The following is a 16694-nucleotide window of genomic DNA, read 5'->3' as shown; positions in this document are numbered from 1 at the left end:
ATAACAGGTGGGGTGTGCATGGAAAGGAACCCTGTATATAGCAAGGCCCCTAAGGATTGCAATGCTTCTCTGAAACCTTTGTGCACAGAGGTACACTGCATATGCCTTGTGGAATCCTAGTCACTACTGATCTGAACGCAGGTTCTTCCCATTACAGAGGAGATAGATCAAGATGGGCACCCGTGTTAGTTGGTCTGTAGGAGAAGAAAAGAGCAAGGGTCCAGTAGCACCTATGGCCCACTCTTGCCCCCTCCGTAATGTAGCAAAGAGCAAGAGTCCAGTAGCACCTATAAGACTAACAAAACTTCTGGTAGGGTATGAGCTTTCTTGAGTCACAGTTCACTTCTTTTCTACATTACAGAGGAGGCAAGAGTGGGCCAAAGGCTATGTGACCTGATTATTGGGATTTGCATTTTTGGTGTTGGAAAAAGATACCCTATCCAGTACATATTCTGACCAGGTTTTATACAGGTAACATAGGTATGAGACATCCAGACACTCCTTATAAAACAAGTGCACTTATTAATTATAAAGGGGAGGAATACAGGGTCTTAAGTAAGCATATTTGCTCAGAAAGAAGGGCTGGATTATATTGATGTTACTGAAAATGATCTCTTTATGACAAGAAGCTCCATTCAGCCCACAGAATTTGGAAAAACTCTTCATGCGACTTGCCTCCTTTATGTTACAAATGCCCATGGCTCCCAAAGCAACTATTAGGAATATGGAGCAGGGGCAAAGAAACACATAAGGTAAGGTCACACAGTGAGTACTTGTCAGCATTATAGACCAGGCAGACAGCTCACAAGGCGGCCATATTTGGTGCCATTTTTGCAGTGACGGTCATGTGGATCAAGTTTCCACTGAAATCTGCAGGCCTTTCTTGCATAGAAGCATGGTACGAATTGACGTGTTAGCCCCCAAAGCAATGTTAGAGGGGGCATGTGGCTGCTGCCAGTTTGCACCTCTAATGCTTGGCTCCAACCTGTGTTTCCACAGTAGCATTAAAGACATCAAGTAGCATATGATGTCCCTTGGACTTAGAGCAGTGATACACACTCAGTGGTTCTTCAGCATCTCATCTGTGGCTCTTCTGACCCCAGCTCCTCAATATGGCACCTGCTCAAAGTTTCAAGAATGTGGGCAAGGCTCTTTCCCAGCAGGGCTTGTGGTGGGCAGATAGTTCCAACCTTGAAACAGCCGCTGAGAGAAGAATGTATAAGTTGTGAGCCTCCTTGGGGTGGCCAGAGATGGAAGTAAATGTGGCTCTTTTGGATGGTAATTGTGAAAGTGGCTCTCTGAGAGCCACGGACTGAGTACCACTTCCTTAGTGTTACCTCATACTCACTCCACTTCATTGGCTGCCATCTTCAGGGGCAGGGAAATTCTAACTGTACTGACACAGTGCCACATTTTGTCTTTCACTGGACATTATGGGGGTAATGGGAGGGAAGGTGGCATGGTATAGCCCGATCTTGCCAGATCTTGGAAGCCAAGTAGGGTCAGCACTTGGGACTACCAAGAAAGACTCTGCAGGGGAAGGCACTGGCACCCCCCTCTGCTTCTTGCCTGCCTTGAAAACCGCTTGCTGGGGTTGCCATAAGCCAGTTGAGCCTTGACGGCACATACACATGCACTGGGGCGAAATGGGGCCAAAGATATGGGGCAAAGAGCAACCACACGCACTTGTAATATCTAGTTTGGAACTCAGTCACCTGGGCTGTAATCTGAATGTAGGTCTTAGGCTGGAGGTAAACAAGCAGAAACTGACAACAGATCAATTATTAATTCAAAATACATGTTGAGTCATTCCACACCTCCACCCTCCAAAAGCCACTCTATGATTTATTTATCCTAGGCTTCAGAAACGGAGAAGGCTATGACATCACTATCGGACAATGTTTCCTTAGATATCCACAAGTTATGCCGACTCTACACTATGGAAACCCCAACGGAGGGGGTCTGTACAAGTAGTCTAGTGTTTACTTAAGGTATGATAACTCTGGTATGAAACCCTAGATCGAACAGGCTGGCCATTGTGTGTCATTTAAGCACCAACTAGCCATGGGTTATTAAAAACATACTGATTGAGGTCGAAGAAGTATGTCAGAGAGACGTATTTCGTTACATAACAATTAACCTTGTATCAATATGTTTTTAATAGGCAGATGGAATTTATTTAACATACAATAACTGCTTTATGAAATATAAATTAAATACATATTGCCAGAACTCAATTTACCCTTTCAGAAAAAAGAGAGAGGGAGAGAAGATGGTGGTGGTGGTGAATTTGGGGGAACAAAGGGCCAGTTCAGACAGTAGGCTTCTTGCTCATTTGAGCTGTCTCCACGATTTTTCCAATACTTACTGGGTGATTGTGTTTAATGAGATAGGCAATACATTATGACTGTTTGCACAAGCACATACTTGAGGGAACGGCTGAACAAGATACCCAACATCAGATCAGCCTCAAAGCCTGATAAACTGATATTCTCAAGAATTTTTCACTCCCTAGACTATGGCTTTGTGTCACTCCCTAGTCCTATGCTTTACCTATATAAAGTTCTAACTAAGAAGAGCCCTGTGAGATCAAATCCAAAGGCCATTTAGCCACACATCCTGTTTCTGACAACAGCTAGCAAGATGCTTCTGGGAAGGCCACAACCAGAGTACAAAGGCAGAAGATGTAACCAAGAAACCAGTTATTAGATCTGTAGTGAAAAAGCCATCTGTGCCTAAGGGTGTTTAGAAACATACCATTGCAGGGGCGGGGGGGTAACTGAGCAGGTGGAAGTGGTTTTTCTAGGATGACATGTTGCCTCTGAGCCATTTCAATCTGGCTTCAGCTTGGTTTGGGGATAGAAATAGCTTTAGTGGCACTGGAGTACAATCTTCCTTTTCAGATGGACAGAGGCAACCACTCTTTGTTGATTCTCTTAGATTTGTCAGCAGCTTTTGATAGGAGGGCCATTTAATTCTTGCGGATCAGAGAATGAAATCAGTTTGAAACGTGTGGTGCTCCAAGGGTTTCATCTTTTCTGTTTGTTTCCTGCACAGAAAGTGGAGATGCTGAGATGCCCTCCTGGGTGCTAAAATATGAGGTGCCCCAGGGGTCAAACCCCTCACCAATGTTTTTTTAAAAATATTTTTGTTTAAAACTCCAGCATAAACTAAACCATATGCAGCTTTGGGACAGGCTGTCATCTGTATGCTGAAGACATCAAGCTCTACATTTCTTTAACTAAGTATCCAAAAGCTGTTGCTTCTGTTCTAGGCCATTGCCTGAATGCTGCAGTCAAGTAGCTAAGGGGGAACAAGCTGAAACTAATCCCAGATATGACAGGAGTGATGCTGGTTGGGAGGGGTGATAGTCTAGATACAGCTGTGCTGCCTACATTGGATGGGATAACTATATTTTTGGCATATCACATAAAAAGGATACTACTGGACTGGCTCTGTAGATGGAGAAAGGGATTAGCACTGTTTGCAGAAGCGCCCCCTTTCATTTCTATCTGAAACATAAACTGGCTCCATATTTGGGTTCAGCCAAGCTAGTCTGTGCCAGGATAACCTTGAGACTGGATTATTGCAACATGTTGAGTATAGGGCTCCTCTTAAAGAGAACCTGGACTCTGCCGTTAGTTTGACTTCTCATTATTGTCAACATGTTACTGCAGTTTTAGTGTGCTTGTATTGCTTTTTTCCAGGCTCAATTAAAGGTTCTTGTTTTAATCGTTAAAGTCTTGCATGGCGTGGCGTCCATACCTGAAAGAACACTTCTCCTTGTATGAGTGTATGTGCAACTGCATTCATTGTGCTGCCTTCTCTTCACCCCCTCCTATAGGAAAGTGTGAACTGTGGTGGCCCATTCCAGGACTTTTGCAGACCTCTGGAGCTGTAGCAAAAGCTGCCAATGGAGGTCCAAGCTATGCCCTCTCTCCCTGTTTTCCTCCAGCTACGTAAAACGGTCTTTTTCAACAGGGCTTTTAAGCTAAATTAATTCATCAGTTAAGTGGCATTCAGATTTGCTGGTTTTAGGATATTGGCTTTTATGTTATTGGTATAGTAAAGTTAAGGACTACTGAATGTTTTTATGTGAACTGCCTTGAGTTTGCCATGGGATAAAGAAAAGCAGTATAGAAGCGTTTAAATGTGTCGGGTTTTTTTAAAAGAAAGGCAAAATCTTTTCCATGCTGCCCCAGGTCACACCATATTTTGAAGTTGGATAGCACAAGCTTATTATCTCTCTTGTTCACCTTTGAAAGAAGTGCTGGTCGATGGGTGGAAACCACTCCAAGGTGACTGAGGTCTCTGTCCGATCCACAATCTGTGGTGAAATAGCTATGGGAGCAGGCTTCTCGACAGGTTGCCAACCCTGGTACACCAGGTCCAAATAGCAGTGCATTCGAGCCACCTGATTGGGTGTGAAGGAATTGGTGCAGTCATCATCTGGACAAGATGGAGAGAGAATTGCGATCTTGTGAACATGGAAGCATTGCACCTATCATGGGTGCTGGGATAGGCTCATCTGGCACCATGGAATGAACCTCTTATCTAGGGAAAATGCAGTGTTGGTTATCCTCCCTCCCCACGCTTTTGAGAAGAATCCAGTGGCTTCATAAAATTTCATATTCCGCAGGCTTAAATCTCCCAAACGAGTTTTACTTTGGGGTTTCTCAATAGGTGGAAGAAAGAAGAAAGCAGAAAGAAAGAGAACAGAGTAAGAAGAGAAAAGGAAAAGGGAAAAAAAAGGAACCCTGCACTGAACCACGATGCTTATCCCTCAACACCCAATAGCTTATCAAGGTAAGACAGTAGCAGGCCCATTCTGTAAGTCCAAGTCTGCCCCAATCACAGATAAAGTGGAGTCCAAATTTTAGAAGAAAGAAAGCATGCAGGTGGATGGAGTTGAACCCCTTCCACCACTCCCATCCTCATAGCCTCCTCCCCAAGGGTTTTTCTTCCAGTTGTGCCTAATTTCGGTATCAGAGTCCAGCTAAGAAAAACAAAACTCCTGGCAGACTGAAACATTGTATGAAGGTAAGTTGTAGATGGGGAAAAATTAAGTTTCCATCACCCATGTACACCTTTCTCAAAAAACTAGACCTCTCCCATATGTGTGATTGGGCAGACTTGAGTCTTGTATGGTTATGGAGCTATTTTGAAAGAACTATTTACTCAGGCAAAAGTTGTACACTTAACTTGTTTTTAGCCTCTCATGACAAATACTTTCTCCACAGTCCCTTCCACTGCTTCCAGCTCTATTCAGAAATTATCCCAGCTGGAAAAAAGATAGGGTGGAGTACCTGTGTAGCTCATGAAGTTGTTATATGGTGTGTTCTGAAAGCTGCGGAAGCCACACATGTCGTTGCCTGGAGACGGGTCACCACAGACCTTGTGTTTTGGAGCTGGGTTGGTGTCGTGGCAGAGGTCCCCGGTCTCAAATGAAGGTTCTGTTTCCATGCAGGGATCACTGCAGGAGAGGATCTCAGAGATTCCTCGGAAGACGTGGTAGAGCCCCAGGCTATGGCCTATTTCGTGGATCATTGTGTGTGTGTGGCCCGGTACGCCATAGAAGGAAGGATTCAAAACAATTCCCCCTGTGCAGAAAGAAAGTGGGACAACTGTTTTCACATTGCATGTCCGAAACCTTAAAGGGATGGAAAAGACGGTGCGTGGGAGAATTCATTCCACCAGGTATGACGCAACTAAGACAGAAATGCCTGCATCTGCTTCTTGGCACCATTTGTTCTGCTTTAAGAATCACATCATTTTTTTTCATTCCTGTGGTTTTATCCCCAAATCCCCCAATTCAATTTCACTTCTCTCCAATGCAGGTGGAATCCATGATTCTGTATATCCACACCCTTTTCTGTTTCTTTACACCATGTTTCCACCATAAAATGTATGCATTTTTCAACCTTTGTGCATTAGGAAATCATTATGTGGGTGCTACAGTATAAATGACATACAATGAACACATAAATTACATATTAAAAAAATCCAGAATACAAATACATCTAACAAGTTCCACATCAAAAAGGTGACAATAGAAATGGACAAAAATATAGACAAACATAAAAACAAATAAAATAGGGAATGTTCGCTCATCCACACATATTCTGAAGCAGCTGTCATCTTTGACAAGGAGCGCAGAAATGGAAAATGGGTAAAAATGCACGTGTGTGCCTTGATCAGAAACTAGCAACCACACAACCAGAACAGACTGCAGATCAGTGGAAGGGGACGTTTCTTTGGTTTGACATCTTTACCACGAGCTTGAGTTCAACTACAGTTCTTCCTGCCCTTGGAGAGAAGGAACTTGGCACATGTAATCAACTGCCAGAGGGCAGAAGAGCCTCTTTACTCTTCTTTACTCCTGCAAGTACCCCTAGTACTGGAAATCACTTTACTATAATATGCTCACTGCTGAATTAACCACGAAAATTTCACACACACTGAATAATGCACTTTCAATCCATGCTCAGCGCACTTTGTAGCTGGATTTTACTGTGTGAAACAGCAAAATCTATTTGCAAAAAGATCACTGAAGCGCATTAAAAGTGGATTGAAAATGCACTATTCCACATGTGTGAAAGAGCTGAGAATCTTTCCGCACTTACTCCTCCCAACAGAACAGAACAGAAATATCTTTCCTTTAGCTAGAGTGCTCCTTCACAAAGAAAGAGTAGAAACTAAAAACTAAATCTTCACAATTAACTTCAACTCACTTTACTGCTATTCAACTAGAAGTACAGTGGGCCGAATAAATGCAATTGTATGAATTAAATGTGTCAGCTAAAGGCTCGGGGTGAGGTGGGGGCATGGCTGTAAAATGGCCCCAATAGCTATTTCACTGGATCAGTAATGCTGTTAATAAAAAAAAATGTTCATGTTTTGGTCATTCAGGAAAAAGAGTCATCATAATCCCAATTCATACACACGGATTCTGAGCAAATGGCATAGGAGAAAATGGAACAGAAGGGACAGGGGCAGGTGGGATATGCAGAAGAGTGTGGTAGAGTGGTTAGAGTGTTGGACTAGAACTGGAAGACCCAATTTTAGATTCCTGCTTGCTGTGGGAGATGTTGGGCCAGCCATTCTCTCAGACTAACCTACCTCACAGGGAAAGTCAATGGACCAAGGATCCGATTCAGTATAAGGCAGATTGATATGGGTTGTTGTGAGGCTAAAATGGAGGAAGGAGAGCCATGTGTGCTCCCTACGGCTCCTTAGATGAATAGTGGGATACAAAAAAATACACAAAATAAATAAAATATTACATGAGAACTAGTTCTTGGAACCTCGAATATGGACTGCCTGAGCAGGATATACTCTCCCTGCCAAGAAACGAGTATATCCTTCAACCAAGCTCTCACATTCTCCCACCAAAACATATCAATGAACATTTATGGGGAAGGGGGAAGATGAGATTGTCAGCCCTTTAAAATCTCCACTCCCCAGAAAGAGTGTGGAGAGGAATAGCCAGGAGGCCATGCAACTGCTTGGGAATTCACCAGAGCAAGTTCTCTGCTCCCTGGGAGCTATCCGTGGTGCTGCAACCCTGCCACTGACCTTGCCTCTTTCTTTGGCTTTCTGATTATCAGTTAGATCCTGTCCTTATCTGGGTTGCCTTCCCACCTAACAGATAGGCTGTCCCTTGCCTTGATCTTTTTGGCTGTTGGTCTGTCTAGCTCAGACTGATCCCCACCCTAGGTTCTAACCCACCAGGACTAGGCAAGCTGGTCTTGTGCTGTACCACAGGTGTAGAGGACGCTATGAGAGAGAAGGCTTAGGAGAGAAATAGCTTCATTAGCAGTGTTGGGCCAGTTTGGTGTAGTGGTTAAGAGAGGCAGTTTGGACTGACACTGATGTAACACTGGTACTCTTTAATCAACATTAAGTGCAGGATCAGGCACTTCTTTCCATGCTTTCCTTTCCTTTCCTTTTTCTCCCTGTACAAACACATCCTCCCATCTTATCCAAGCTTAAGTCATACACTGGCCCACCACTACCAACCTGTACTGAGAATATACATCTGCAGGGACATGTTTGGAGGGTCCTAGGTTGTGTATTCAAGCATGTAGTGTGCCCATTCAGATTGAGACTGCTTTGTGTGGGAGTGGGATTCCGCTTATGGCCAGGAGAGCTGCTAATTACTTCAATAGGCTAAACTCACATAGATCTGTTAGGAAGAGAGCCAGTTTGGTGTAGCGGTTAAGAGCGGCAGGATTCTAATCTGGAGAACCGGGTTCAATTCCCCACTCCTTCACTTGAAGCCAGTTGGGTGACCTTGGGTCAGTCACAGCTCTCTCAGAATGCTCTCAGCCCCACCTATCTGTCATGAGGATAATAACAGCACACTTTGTAAACCACTCTGAGTGTGGCATTAAGTTGTCCTGAAAGGTGGTATATAAATTGAGTGTTGTTGTTGCTGCTGCTGCTGTTAAGATGGCACATGGTTAAAGGGTTAACCTCTCCCACATTCCTAAGACAACTTGGGCTCTTGTGGCTGTTATTCCGAAAGAAAAATCAACTGGGAGCCCAAGCTTCAAAACTCCTAGCATGTGCCTGACCAGCATACCCTCCAACACACCAGAGATGAGAAGAACCTCATGCACCTGCAGCAAGTCTATCCATATACCAAGAATCAATGCCTGAGCCCAGCCTACACCATTATGCAGTGCTGTAGGCGCTTCTCTGCTTGCTATAAACTGTATTTTCATATGCAGCAGCATGTCCTGCACTGGTTTTCCAGGGCAAGGGATATTAGTAAATTGACAAAAACATTTTTTAAAAAACTCTTAAGAATGTTTAATAGAATTAACAATTGCAGCTTGATCTTGCACACATTTATTCAGAAGTGGCTGCCTAATAAATTTATACACATAATGCACAATGCATACTTAATGGGTGAAATTCACTGGCTATGGCCTGTTCACTCTACAATGGATGGCTTCATTTTTTATGGAGGTTTACTCCATGATAATTGAGTGGGACTTCTGCATTCAGAGGCAGTGTACTACCTTTTACCAGTACTGCCTTCATAACCTCTTGCGAGACCTCTCAGGTCCATCTGGTTGGCCACTGAGGGAGACAGGATGTTGGACAAGATGGGCCATTGTTCTGATCCAGCAGAGATCTTCTCATGGTATTAAGAAATTGTAAATAGAAGGGCACCATCAAAAAACAGGAGGTGTTTCCTTACTTTTCATTCATCTCACTGTAAGGAATTGTGGCTGAAATCTTATGCGTATTCACCTGGACTAGAGTTAATTGAGTGGACTGATCCCCCCCACCCCCACCCCTGGTGACAGGCAAAATCGGGACAGGGTTTTACCAGTGAGAGGTACCAGAAAGTAGGATTGTCCTAGATAAACCTGGAAATTTTAAAGCACAGAGAACAACACAGGTTGCAAACTCACCCAGAATCTTCTGCATTCCACAACAGGAGGTTCTTTGGCAGCCAAATCAACCTGAAAAAGAGTCCCCCATCTATCTCATTTTTATCCTGCACTTTCACCAAGGAATTCAAGATAGCATACAAGCTTCTCCCTTCCTTCATTTTACCTTCAAAACAATCCTGTGAGGTAGGTTCAGCTGAGGAAATGAATGGCTCAGAGTTAACCAATGAGCATCATGGATGAGCGGGGCTACGAGGGATGGTCTTCCCAGTTCTAGTTGGATCATCTAACCCAGTGGTTAGTAACATAAAACAAGCCCTGCTGGATCAGACCAGTAGTTCACCTAGTACAGTGTCCTGTCTCACACAGTGGCCACTGTGGAGAGCCATCAGTATACAGCTTGATTGTTGAACAACTTCCAAAATTCAAGCCCCCAAATTAGGACATCAAAACAACATTCCAAATAAGGTAACTTTTAAAATTCAGATTTTATATATATATCTTGGCATACATTCAATAACACCCTTGTGTCTGATGGCCTTAAATGTTAGGTTTGATTCCTATTTCCGTTTCTAAAAGACCAAGGGAGAAATCTAGTACTGGGATATTACTCTCCCCTGCCAGCTGTCAGAATCCATTACAGATGTGGAAGAGATGCCTAAAATCCAGAATACCCCAAATTTGCCCTCAGAATGACACCCCAAGATTTGTAAACTGTCCCCGTGGGGAGGTATGGCCCATATTAAGGACCACTGCTTTAATCTCAGCACCACATCTGTGCTCTAAAGTACCCTATGAGTAAAGAGTTTAAAAATCAGGGCAATAGACCATACCAGCTGAGTGAATATCACCTAGACAGCAGCCCAAGCTGGTTATCTTGCAACAAACCTATTATAAAGTATACTTTTTTTTTAAAAAAAAGTATTTTTCCCATCACTAGAGATATTGGCAATAGCCTCCCCTAAGCCATCAGATAAAAATCACAATACAGGTTGGCTTGACTTTATCAGGGCAGAAGTGGCACAGCAGGTTGTTTTGTTTTTTTTGCTTTTTAGATTTTTTTGCGGGGAGGGGGGGAGATACGTATATTTTTCACAGCTGTCAAGAATCTAAATCAATCACAGTTTCTCCCCCGAAAAGATGTCTCCCTTACCCGCATGATCTATATTCTGAAGCTTAGATCAGGACAACAGTGCATATTTCACTTTACTTTGTTATTAAACACATATTGGATTTATGGAAAGAAAAGGGGAGGGGAAAAGGGGTATTGAAAGATTAAACACCAAGGAGGGAGAAAAAGGGCAGAGATGGCTGTTAAAACAGGAAATTAATTTCTTTTCCCTTCTACTTTTTTCCTCATTTCTGAGTCAAATTCAAACTGCCCCTAATTCTGCCCCCTCAATCCTTGCTTTTCTGAAAAAAAAAAAGTCTCTCTACTTTGGGCAAGAAAAATCTGACAATGTGCTGAATTCAAGATGGTAGAATAGCTGTTTGCCATAGGTCAAAGTTAGGTAAGTGGAAGGATGACCAATAGAAAAGACTAAACTATGGCCTGTTGCTATCCCAGCAGGAGGTGCTACAGGAGAATACAACACCAAGCAGCCAAAATATCTAGTTATCTGTATTGAATCTGGCTGCTCCTCTAGCTAGCAATTCCCAGACTTCACCAGTCATGCACAAAACCTATCTGAGCTTGCATCTATGTGCGTTGCCGCTACAGGCAAGGCACTTTCGCTTTGAGGACACAGTAGGGGTGCCCCCCTCCTTCCTGGGTCAGTGCTTTAGAGAATAACTGAGAACAGAGGAAATTATCTGTGATTTTTGTTTAAAGTACCATATTTAGCCATGCTCACTCTAGTCAAATATCCAAAAGGTAGAAGGTGTGTGTGTGTGTGTGTGTTGGTACTCATCACGCACACACAGTGTGCGTACCAGCAGCATCGGGGGGAGGGGGGCAGCAAATCAGCAATAGAAGAGCTAAGTCCACACATTTGGAAAGGGAAGCAGAAATAAAACAAGAATGTCCCCAGATGCACTCTCGCCACTGCTTTGAACTCACACATAGCCTTAGGTAAGGCAAGCCACATCTTCTCAGTCTCAGATTGCTATTTATAACCTGGAGATAATAATACTGAACTAGTTTACAGGGTTGTTGTAAGGAAGACCAGAAAATGGCCTATACCCAGCCATGCTATTAAGATAACCTAACCTAAATACCCTTTTCTTAAGAGGGGGGAGCAGTGACTCCACCTGTTCTGCTGTGGCCCACTGAAATCTTGTTCCTGCAGGTTAACAGACCCCCTGGAACACCTAACGAGGATCAGCAGAGGGAGGGGAGAATTGGTGGAAAGTGGCACAAGCTGATACTGTCTGGCACATTTCTTTGAACGACAACAAAAACCTGCAACTATCCATTAAACACACCATTCTCGCCCTAGTCATTTTCATATACTTGGGAACTTTATGCATTCATAATATTGTTATCCTACTTTTCCAGCCAAAATGTAGCTTCCAAAGCAGCAAAAAGGAATCAAATTCTAATGAACAACAACAATAACCAAAGAATATAATTCAAGTCCAATACCTAAATGTTCCTTAGGGAAGAGTTCCTCAGTTGGAGCAGGATCCAGGAACCATGGAAGGTGGCTGACTAACGCCTGACTTGCTTTTGATGGCCCCATTAATGTCAGTCCAAAAGAGGAGAGTGGGAAACTCTCAGATGAACTTGAGATAGGTGGGATGAAGGGAATTCCCCAGAAGCTTTTCCACAAGTGACCCCATCAGTGGCAATTTGAAGTTAAAAGGAGGAAACTGCAGCTGGAACTAGGGGTGCATGGCTAATTCTTGGCTGTCTTCCAATTGCTGCATTGGGGGCTATTCAAAGCTAGAAGGAAGGGCTCAAACTCACCACCAGCCTCCATACCCTCAGAGAGGAGGGGTTGTACCTTAGTGGTGAACGACATACTTTGTATAAAGAAGATCCTGTATTTGAACCACGAGATTGTCAAAGGATCTCAGGCTGTAAGTACCTTTCTCATTTTTGTGACTTTGGAAATATACTGCTACTGAGAACAAACACTAGATGGGACCAATACTTTGGTTCAGCATTAGGCAACTTCAGGTTTAATTGCTTAGTTCTTAACAGAGCCTGTGCGTGTACCAACTGTATACACACGGGCTGTCTTAGAGTAATCAGGGAGTCAAGGTCCATCTCATTGGCACCCTGTCTTCAACTGTGGCTAGCAAGGGCTGGGAAGATCAAAGAGAGGAGGATGGTGATGGACATCCTTCATGGTCTGACCCAATTAGCTGATAAGCAGAGGATCTGCTTTTAAACCCAGAGGTTCCATGTAGATGTTAATAGCCATTGACAGGCCTACACTGTTCGTTATTTGAAATCAGTGGCCATGTCTTGTGATAACGAATTCCTTGATAACAAATAAGGGTGATATAAAGAAACATTTGTTTTTCTCCTCTGAGTTTAACATTGATTCCCCCCCCCCTTCGGTGACTTCCCCACACTCTAGGTACATTGGGTGACTTCCCCACACTCTGGCAACCTGCTAAGAGGATTTGGGTATGGGGACAGGTGCACCAGCACATGACAGCACTTCTGGTGAAAAGTGGAAGTGACATTACTTCTGGTTTGTACTAAAAGTGATGTCACATGATGCAACGACCCTTCCCCTCCTTCCCATTTCCCTCCCGCTGCCCTTTGAAGCACCTGTGGGGAAGAGGCAGAATTGCTGGGAGATCTCCTGCTATAGTTACAGTTACAGGTATAGTTATAGCAGGAGACTTGATCCCTGTACCCCACATGCACCTTCTTGGGGTTTTGTGAGAAAAAAACACTCCTCACTTTTCACTGTCTCCACAGCCTTTAAGATTCCCCAAACTTATGCCTCTCCTTAGTCACATTTTCTTCAAGATTAACAGTGCAATCCTAAGAAAAGTTACTCCGGTCTAAGCCAATTGCTTTCAATAGGCTCAGGCTGGAGTAACTCTGCTTAGGATTGCAGTGTAAAATGTTTCAAATGTCCTCATGGGAAAAGAACTTTAAACCAGCAAGGATGTGGCACTAACAAATGACATACTTGAAAACTGAACTTACCCTGCTCCCCACACCCGTTTTCTCTTGAGCACCCCATAACCCTCCCACTGCCCATTCACCCCCTTGGAAGAGAGCCCTTTGGGACTCTACATGGTTTGATTGGGATTACTCCTAAGAGCAAGGTCTACAAGTAAAGCTAGATGGATCGGTTTTTTAGCAATCCTGGCTAGTAGCCACTGATAGGCATATTCATAATATGTTTTTAGAGCCAGCGGCTGTTTACAGACTCCTGCAAGAATGAATTCCAGAACTGATTATGCTTGCTTTTGTTCATTCTGAAGCTGCTGTCAGTCCGCTTCATTGTATGCTCTTGATGTTTTGACAGAAGACAGAATCGATTCCCTCCATTCTCTTCCTCAATACCATTTGTAGTTTTGCAAACCTCTGACATATCCCCCCTTCATATCTATTTTCCTCTACACTAAAATTCCCCAACTTACATTCATAAAAAAGATGCCCCACCCTCAAATCTTTTGCATCCAATCCAGCTCAACAAATGCTGTAAGGTATGGGGCTGTGAAAGTCTCCCCCACTGTGGGCTTTGCCACCAGCAATGGCTAGAGTTGAGCACATGTCCTTCCCTCTATTCCATTCCTCTCATTCTTAAGACTGGAGCTCTCTCCTATAGGACTGGGCCCTCTTCAATGCCTGCAATAGATGGCTTCTCTTCTTCATCACTACACCTGATAGAAGAAGAGGGAACAGCACATGTACAGCTCTCTATCAAAATTTTGGAAACAAGTATTGGAGAACAATAGAATGTTCCAAATACCTGGCTTTCAGGTTGGAATCAAGAACCAGTAACTTGAGACTCCAAAATCTAGGGAGAAATGTGGACAAAGAGAATTTTGGAAGCATTCATTGCATCCAGTATGTTCCCACTCATGTAGATAAGTAAGCAGCTTTTTTGTTCTCGCTGCATGGCTGACAATTGGCTTGATAGTAAAGAGTCCAGTAGCACCTTTAAGACTAACCAACTTTATTGTAGCATAAGCTTTCGAGAACCACAGCTAAAAGAGCTGTAGTTCTCAAAAGCTTGTGCTACTATAAAGTTGGTTAGTCTTAAAGGTGCTACTGGACTCTACTATTTTGCAACTACAGACTAACACGGCTAACTCCTCTGGAATTGGGTTAATGGCACAGGAAAATGACAGGTCACCTTTTGTTCAGAAGCCTTCTCCATCCTTTGCTTAATTTTTTTTTTTTTGGTTTTACACTCTCATTTTCAAATTATCTGTGGATTTATGACAACAAGAACGGGGCTTTCAAAACCAAATGCTGGAATTTTAGCAGCAGGCACAGCAAGATTGGGCCACAGGAAAATGTAGTGCTACATTAATTATATTTGCCTAATACATAAAGAGTTTCAAAATTCTTTTCTCATTTGCTCCTGATTAAGGTATACTTTTAAGATTCCTTTTGTTAGGACGTACTGCAAATACAAAACAATCCATTTGGAAGGGGGAGAACTGGACAACAGAGGATTTCTCATGTTTTATTTCAGACACAAGGTATTTTGTAAGTTCAGAATCCCAGAAGAAATGTGGCTGAGAATAATTCTGGAAACCAATTATGTTATGCTCTTTCGTAGGCCACCTGGGTTCAAGATCATTTAAATGGTATGCACCAATCTGCTTTTTCTGATGTTTAATTTGTTGAAAAACTGGGTTGTGATGCTACGATATTGTAAGCTGCTTTTTACTTTAGATTTATTTTATTGCTATTGTTTCTATCTTCCTCAGGAGCTGCTTCTATGGACATCCATAGAAGCCATTCGTGAATTGTTTACATAAATAAACACAGGACTCCCAGTCTCCTGGGGGGGCTCTGACATTTGAACTGGGAACTTCTGGGTGAGATACTGGGACATAGTGTACCATCATGGGCTTAATTGTGCCTGCTTAAACCTCAAAGCACTCTTCAGATACAACCCTTCTTCAAGTATCTGAAGAAGGGAGCTTTGATCCTCGAAAGCTTATACCCTGAAAATCTTGTTAGTCTCTGAAGTGTCACTGGACTCGAATCTTGCTGTTCTACTGCAGACCAACATGGCTACCTATCTGAAATTCTCTTCGGGTACAGGCATGTATGAAATGTTGGCCCCTGAGATATCCAGGTAGCATGAAGGCTCCAAGCTGGCCAAACTGATATAAATATTAGAAGCCTGGCTTCATTGCTTGGTCAATAGATGCAGGATACGCTGATAGATCCAGAGGAGTTAGCCATGTGAGTCTGTAGTTGCAAAATAGTAAAGAGTCCAGTAGCACCTTTAAGACTTACCAACTTTATTGTAGCATAAGCTTCCAAGAACCACAGCTCTCTTTGTCAGATGCATCAATTGGCTAGTCATAAAGGTGCTACTGGACTCTTTACTATTTTAGGATGTGCTGACTGCTTCACTTCAGGATCCAGCTTCAAAAACCTTGAGTTGGAGAACCTCTCTTTCCAAGCGCAGTCGCTCACTGTCCCACCTTGACCACGATGCCTAGTACCAAATGACTCTAAACCATCCATCTCCAAAACTTGATTGCCTGCCATGAAATATGGAGGCTGTTAACAGAGCATCCACTTTGGACAAGGAAATTAGTTGCATACATGCTGAGCAACAGGCAGAGGCTAATAAATCATTGCTCAGCATTCCCTCCTCCTCGCATTTTGTGAATCTGTTCCCTCCTCCCTCTCCTCCCACCCCCTTACAAATTATGCACATGAAGAAGATGCCCTACAAAGCAGCCTCACTGAAAAAGGTGAAATATTTTCAGCCTGACATCATTTCAGAAATACCATAATATGCTTTGGGTTTATAATCTAATATTTTCCTGGTTGTAAGCCAGGAAGCTGGGAATGGTGAACATTTTTGCGTTTTGTTTTTCTTTCTAAATCCCCTTGACTCTTTAAGACTATTACTGGAATGATAAGAGATCAGTTTTAAGGTTAATCTTCCCCGGCCTTTCCTTCTTCACTAAAGGATGAGTCAAAGGAGGCAGTTCTCATGTCTGAGCAGGGTCAGTGTCAAGGTTTGACATGGCAGGGCATTCCTCATTGCTCATAGCATGGCAGACAGCCCACTATCTACCAGAAATGTGTGGCCCATGCATAACGTAGGAGATCATCCCTAAAGGGGTCTGTGATGTCACTGGAATCTCTGGGGAAATCTCCTTTTTTCATGCTGGGAGAAG

At 43.2% G+C, this 16694-nt stretch overlaps 1 protein-coding gene across 1 annotated transcript in view; it reads right to left on the bottom strand.

Moving 5' to 3' along the window:
- The window catches only part of PAPPA (pappalysin 1), a 286686-nt gene that overhangs the window by 209869 nt on the left and 60123 nt on the right, over positions 1–16694 (bottom strand). Inside the window, exons 4-5 of the mRNA XM_054998574.1 lie at positions 5307–5600; positions 4257–4449 (exon numbers count right to left, since the gene is read on the bottom strand). Coding sequence (XP_054854549.1) covers positions 4257–4449; positions 5307–5600 — 487 coding nt within the window. The remainder of the gene's footprint in view (positions 1–4256; positions 4450–5306; positions 5601–16694) is intronic.

Source organism: Eublepharis macularius, chromosome 14 (genome assembly GCF_028583425.1).
Source record: "Eublepharis macularius isolate TG4126 chromosome 14, MPM_Emac_v1.0, whole genome shotgun sequence".
Lineage (NCBI taxonomy): Eukaryota > Metazoa > Chordata > Lepidosauria > Squamata > Eublepharidae > Eublepharis > Eublepharis macularius.
Note: the sequence above shows the minus strand (reverse complement) of the source record. Positions and strands in the feature narration are given on the sequence as shown.